This window comes from Muntiacus reevesi, chromosome 19 (genome assembly GCF_963930625.1).
Source record: "Muntiacus reevesi chromosome 19, mMunRee1.1, whole genome shotgun sequence".
Lineage (NCBI taxonomy): Eukaryota > Metazoa > Chordata > Mammalia > Artiodactyla > Cervidae > Muntiacus > Muntiacus reevesi.
The window spans coordinates 40,622,107-40,629,149 of NC_089267.1; the positions used below are offsets into that span (position 1 = coordinate 40,622,107).

General features: G+C 48.5%; 1 protein-coding gene across 1 annotated transcript; it reads left to right on the top strand.

Moving 5' to 3' along the window:
• Positions 1–1,596: 1,596 nt before the first annotated feature.
• On the top strand, positions 1,597–6,566 carry CD24 (CD24 molecule). The gene is made up of 2 exons (XM_065911687.1): positions 1,597–2,160; positions 4,907–6,566. Exons 1-2 carry the CDS (start codon positions 1,612–1,614, stop codon positions 5,072–5,074), a joined length of 717 nt encoding a protein of 238 aa, XP_065767759.1. The 5' UTR covers positions 1,597–1,611; the 3' UTR covers positions 5,075–6,566.
• The last annotated feature ends 477 nt before the right edge of the window (positions 6,567–7,043 follow it).

Here is a 7,043-nt window from a genome sequence, read left to right on the forward strand (position 1 = left end):
AGCACTCCATTAGTTCATCTCTTGAAATCAATAACAAGGAGGAGGGAGGAGGAGGAAAGAAAGAATAGGAAAAGAAGATGAAGGACAAAATAATTAATGTATCCTGTGAATACCACCATTTACTTCAACACGCATTCTCTGAAGGACTTACTATGGGACCTCCCTTGGGACTAGGCACTTCTGGGCCACAGCCCATTCATGCCCTGGAAAAGAGCGGGTTATTTCTAAACCGTGTGATAACACTGTAAAACAGGAAAGTCCGCTGGTGCAGGACAGAAATCCCTGTGTTCCCAAGTATGTACTAAAGTGGAAAGTTACTGAGTTAAAGTGACTGGCCAGTAAAGCACAAGCCCATTCAGTCACAGACGGGCTACTGTGGATTCCATCTCTACTCTGCTTCCATAAAACAAACCTTGTTTAACTAGGGTGTTCTGCAAAAGTAACAGTTAAATACATTCACAGCCATACTGCTTCCTGGTGGCTCAGTCATAAAGAATCTGCCTGCCAAGCAGGAGATGCGGTTTCATCCCTGGGCCGGGAAGATCCCCTGGAGGTGGAATGGGCAACCCACTCCAGTATTCTTGCCAGAAAATCCCATGGACAGAGGAGCCTGGTGGGCTACAGTCCATGGGGTGGCAAAGAGTCGGGACAGGACTGAGCCACTAAACAATAGCCTTACTATGTTTGGACTCTGCTTCCAAGACCGGAAAACAGGCAAACTTTAAATAAAAAAGATTTAAGTAACGCAATTACAAATTAAATTAAAAAACGTCCACCAGAAAAATAGTTTCTACTTTTCACTGTATGCTTGAAAGTTTTCACAGTAGGATGGTTGGAAAATATATTCCACTCAAATCTGCAGAATAAGGACTAATCTCCTACAGGCGCCAGTTCATTAAACTGCCTAATGGCAGCTATGGAAAAGTCATATCCTTATCCCCAAAGCTTTGCTCTTTAAACAGATAAACGAACAAGTGCTTTCCAACAGAGGCCAAAAAAAGCCTGTCCCCAGGAATTCCACTGGGGCAGCGAATTCTAGAGGGACCGCCGGGGAGGTTCCCGCTCCCTGGGTGGGACCTAGTAGCAAAGCCACGTGGGGAGCGCCGAAGGGGCCTTTAGGACTGGGGAAGGGGACCGTCCGTCAGGCAGGTCGCGGTCGCCTCGCCCCTGTCCGCCAGCGGCGGCCGGGAGGAGCGCCGAGAACCAAAACTCGGTTGTCGCCGGTGTCGGGGCAGCGAGTCTGCGCCCGGTGGGCGGCTCCCCACCTCTCGGGAGGATGCGGACGTGGGATGCCCCAGGGAACCCTCCCCGCCCGGCGAGCACGAGGAGCTCCAAAAACAAAGCGAGCGGCTGGGGGAAGGGGAGGGCGCGCCGGGCGAGGGGCAGAGGCGCCGCCTGCGAGCCCGACCGACCAGCTTGGGAAGGGCGCGCGCGTGCGTGCGCCCGGTGCCCCTTGCCAGGTCCGGGACACCCACAAAGCCCGAAAGGTCCCCTTTCCTATGGGGCGGAGATTTAAGAAAACCCAAGTCGGGGTCCGCGCAGCAGCTAGAGCCGGGACTGGAGGCCGCGCGCTGCGCGGGAGGCTCACGACTTTTCTTTTGGGGGGATAAGATGGCAGGTCCGGGGAAACAAAGGAAACTTGGGCCCGGGCCTGGGAGCGGCGTGTGTAGCTCGCGAGTTCGCCCCGGGTCCTGTGTGGGAGTCACTGGGCGGCCTGCGCCAGCCTGCACACTGCCCGCCCGGGGAAAACATAAAGCATCTCTGCGGGAGCCGGCGGCGCCGGCCGCCCACCTGCCGCCCCGGGGTCTCCGGGCTGGCGGAGGGAGAGGGCGCTGGGAACACGGCGGGGGCCGCGAGGCAGGGAGGAGGGGAGGCGGCCGGCGGGCGCGCGCGGGGGGCGGCGGTGGAGGAGGGGAGCGCGGGTGGGCGGGCGGCGCCACGTCACGGCTATTGTGGCTGGCCCGGTATATAAGGTCCCGCCCGCCGGCCGCGCTCCCCACCTTGCCTGCACCCCGCCTTGCCTGCACCCCGCCAGCGGTCCTTCGGCACCCTGCAATCCAGCGAGACGCGCTGCGCACCGACGGAGCGGACATGGGGAGAGCGATCGTAGCTAGGCTCGGACTGGGGCTGCTGCTGCTGGCGCTGCTGTTACCTACGCAGGTGAGGTCCTGGCGCCCGGCGAGGGGGCTCAGGGGCCGCGCCCGGGGCGGGTGGGACCGCCCGCAGGGAACCGGTCTGCGCCCCCATCTTCGGTTGTGGACCCGAACTAGGAGAGAGAATCTAGTACAATCTGATCTGGGGGGAGAGGGGGCGGCAGTTTGGAGCCCACTTTCCTCTTCCTGGCAGGCTGCCCCCACCCTTTAGGCAGCCCCGAGAACAAAGCACCTCCACGCGTGGGCCAGGAGGACCTTGCCCCGCCCCAGGTTTCGCACGGCGCTTCGCAGGCTGCCTGACGCCCACCGCCCGCTTTCACGCAGAGCGGGAAAGAATGCGCCCTCCCCACCTCTGGAGCGCCCAGAGACCTCAGGCCCTTTGCGGAGGTCGTCCCTGGATCCCACGAGCGCCCCGCTTCCCTGTAGGAGTGTCTTCGCGTCCCCTCGCGCATCACACAAAGAGGACGATCCCCTTCGGGGGGCGCAGCCCTCGCCCATCCTCCACTCGGAGCTAGTTCGTGGATCCCGAGCAAGCCCCAGTTTCTGACCCTGTTAGCCCACCTCAGCCCCGCGTGTTTCGGGGTGAAGTCTGGGAGGGACCCTCTCCTGACCCTGTGCTCTGCTGGGGACGACCTTACAGGTGACCCACGGAACCCTCTGTTAGCCAGATGGACTGTCTCTGGACAGGCGGCGGATGGGACATCTGGGTCCCGAGTACCCGCCAGGCTTTGTCCGTGTCCCCGCGGCCTTTTCAGATCCTCTGTCCCGGGAACACATCTTGCCCACGGTGTCCGGCGGGTGGGTGCGCGGCGGCCGCGAGGGAGGCCAGCGGCGGCTGAGCCTGGGAGACCGAAGTTGGGGGGCGCTAGGAGGGCGAGAAGGGGCATTGGTCTCCGGTAGCTTGGACTTGGAGGGTAGGTAGGGGGTGCCCGAGCGGTTGGGTCTCCATCGCCTTCCGTTGGGGCTTTCTGAGGAGGGTCTCCTGAGCACTTCTTCCGAAAAAGTTGGGTGCGCCAGGTCCCCAGACATCCAGCCGCCGGGCTCACCTGGGAGCGCAGGCTGAGAGGAGCGCTCCTCGTCTTCCGCCCCGCGGACCGGGTAACTGTACCCTATTGTTTTGCGGGCCGGCTGCTCTCCCGAGCCTTTCTCTATTCCTCGGTGGGGGAGGGGCGTGGCCGCTGGAAACGCTGGTCTCTCCCACCCCGCCCCATCTCCTTTCCCAGCCAGATTCCCTCCCACACCCCTAAATTTCAGAGGATTTGAGGTTAAGCAAATCTTTGGTAGCTTAGTAGGGAAATTTATGTTTACTGTCAATTTCGTATATTAGCATTAGTTTTTTTCGTTGGTGTAGAGGACCCTTTGATTCTCCTATGGATGCACTGGGCTCTGGTTTTTTTTTTTTTTTTTAAACTCACCTGATGCACCAAGGCTTTGTTGGATAGAATAGATTACCTTCAGGGATCCCAAATTAGGTCTTACTCCCAAATAACGAGCCCTGTTTTAAATTGTTCCCCATTTTATTTACGCTTTCCTTTTACTGGGAGTGCTTTTATTCTTGGTAGCACACTCTGTTGGGTAGGTGCCAAATAAATATATTCGATTTCATTGAGATTTTAAAAATTAGTCTATTTTAGATAGGATTTATAAAATTTTTAGTTGATGTTGGCTGAATGTCCTTATGGGTTTTACAACAAAAGAAGCTGGGATTTCTATAGATTTACAACAAAGGATAAAATGGTTTTATCTTTGAATTGATAGGTAGCCAAACATATATGTGGCCCAGACCTGCTTGGTGCCGGGTTGTTGTCCTGACTGTAATCAGAAGCCCTTTAAAACCCTCTCTTGCAGTGAGAGCTGAAATCTCCCATCTGCCTTTGTTCCCTGACAAAGGAGAGATTACCACGTGCCCTGCTGGACTGTGCATTTTATGACTTGAAAAATAGTGTGGTGAATGATGCCACTCAGGCTCTGGGGTGCTGGGGGACCTTGGTCCTTGGCCACAGTGCTGGGCTTAGTGACCAGACAGGAAGGCTGCTGCTCGTGAAACCAACATCGAACCTTCTCGTCTGTTGTGAAGTCATTCCGACTTCATGATGCTTTGCGTGAAATCATGTTGCCTTAAGGCAGAGGCTCATTACATTTTTCAACTTAAAACAAATATTGTAGCCATTTTTGAGAAGGGCTGTATATAATTTCCAGACTTCAAAGGAGCAGATAAGATACCCAGGACCCCTTAAGTTTAATGCAAGGTTGTATTAAACAGGTAGGTGAAAGTTACCCAGCGAATTCAGGAAGACAGAGACTTAATTCTCATAACATATGTCTCAAATGACAGTATTTTAAAATCCAAGTTATTAGTGCAACTTTAAAATCTACCCCTGCTTGAGAAAGTAGAAGAAGCCTATTTGTAACACCAGTAAGTCAGTATAATCACAGAAAGTGGGTCCTTATTACTTTATAAAGAATTAAGGGTCAAGTCATACACTTGGGAGTTACATACTTACTGAAGAACATTTTTGTTTGCTTGATTTTGGTTATTGTTATTTGCAGTCATTAATCATCACTAGGTAGTTGTTTTTGAAACTAAAGGATCTTGGTGGGACTAAGAAATTCAGAATGAAATGATGTGGGTAAGGGAATAATGGAAAAAAACAACCTGAGACTGTATCATCTATCTTACTGGTGTATTAAATGTATGTGGAGAGACAACTGTAACATGGGAATTGATCAATGTAACTTTTTATATGTTTTAGACTTACTCAAATCAAACAACTGTTGCAACACCTTCAAATAGCTCCTCCCAGACTACCTCACCTGCCCTGCATCCAGCCAATGCCACCACCAAGGCAAGCGATGGTACTCTGCAGTCAACAGCCAGTCTCTTTGTGATCTCGGTCTCCCTTCTACATCTCTACTGTTAAGAGACTCAGGCGAAGAAACATCTGTACTTCACCATCTTCTAAATCCAGTTCAAATGGCATCTATACATCCTGTGTGACAAGAAAAAGAAGTCTTCATTGAATAAATCTGCTAATTCCACACCTTATTTAATTGACAGAAATTATTGAGGATCCCAAATTTGTTTGAAGAGCATGTGAAGGGTTTGACTAGATGATGAATGGCAATATTAAATCTGCTGGAGTTACCTGCACAAGATGAAGAGAGACAACGTCAAAATTAGTTGAGATGATTTCCTTAAATGTGGCTTAAGAAGTATGGACACATAAAGCTCTACCTTGAAAATGAGAATAGATTTTATCTTACTTAGAGATAAAGAAAGGGCTGTGGAACAGAGATTCAGTTTGCATTTGGTTCATTAAATTTATAAGGCCATAAAACAATTAGGTAAAACAGAAAGCTTCTGTGATTCTATTTGTATGTACATTAGCAGGAACTTCCAGGAGTTACTGTAAATTCTCAAAGTGTTGTTTCAGCAGTACTAATTTAATGCTGACATACTGATAGATAAAATTTTATGTTAAGCTATCAACTGTTCTCTTGGGAACTGAATTTTTCCTTTGGGGCTTTGGGCTGATATTGCATTTGACTTTTTATATAGTGCCAGGGCAATGATGGATTAATCGACCCCAAATTCAAACATAATGAATACATTTTGCTTACATACTATTCCTATTCAAAAAGAACACTAGATTCATTCAACAAATAACAAAGAATAGAAATACATTGCTGTCAATGAATTTCAAAGTATTTTTTATTTCTGCATACATTGAATAACTTTTACAGTTTAAAAAATGATCTGTTTTGAAGGTAAATTGACAAATTTTGAAATGAAAAAGGCTAATATGTGAAGGAGCCAAACTGTAAATCAAATATTTGTGAAGTCAATACTGGAAGCTTGCTTACATTGAATTTAGAAAAACTTTTATACTCTTTTCTGTAAATACTTCTTTTTAAACTGAATCAGAGTAGCCACATTTGGAACACTTTCTGTTATCATTTGATATTTTTAGATAGTTAGAACCTGGTCCTAAGCCTAAAATGGGCTTGATTTTGGAAAGTAAATCTTTTCACAACTGCCTTGATGCACAGCAACTTTTTTAAAAATAGACACTCGCTAAAGTCTTTTGTTCACATGGTCACACACTGATGCTTAGATATTCCAAAATCTAATATGGCCACAGTAGTTTTGAAAACCAAAGTCATTTTTTCCCCCATCTTTAGAAACCAACACTGGAATAACCATATCCAACAGATCTCAAGCTACTGTGTGTGTGAATGAACATTCCCTTTTGTTTCACACCTGAATGCTGTATATCTGTTTTGGATTGTATATTGTGTTTGTGTATTTATGCTTTGATTCATAGTAACTTTTCATGTTATGAAATTGATTTGCATTAAACACAAACTGTAAATAAAAAGAGATGGCTGAAAGAGCAATCCATTGAATTATAAGTTTTTCCCAAGCCTGGAATACTTTGTGAGTCTATCATGGTTGTGTGAGTATTTAAACCACTAGGGACATACCTCAATATTTTCCTATTAAACAGAACATTACAGTTAAGCTGTTTTGCATTGGCAACTAGCAACATGTCTTGATTAAAGAATTCATCTGAAAGCTGACATCTTTCAGGCTTTAAGTGGGCATCCCTTACTCAGCAACTATTGAATGCCAGCTATGTGTCAGGATACTGAAGTTTTGATTGAATGCTGAACTTGCTTGACAAGGCTTTTTACTATAATTGAGAAAAAGAGCATGCATAATGACAAACAGGCAGTATACTGGCAAGTAGTGCTGTGAGGAAAACAGGCCAGGGTGGCCAGTCATGAGCTGTGACTGAGTGATTATGGGTGGTTTTCGACATTTAAGCTGAGATATGGAGGATCTGGAGGAAAATTCCTGATGGGGGGAACAACACATGCTAAGTCCTT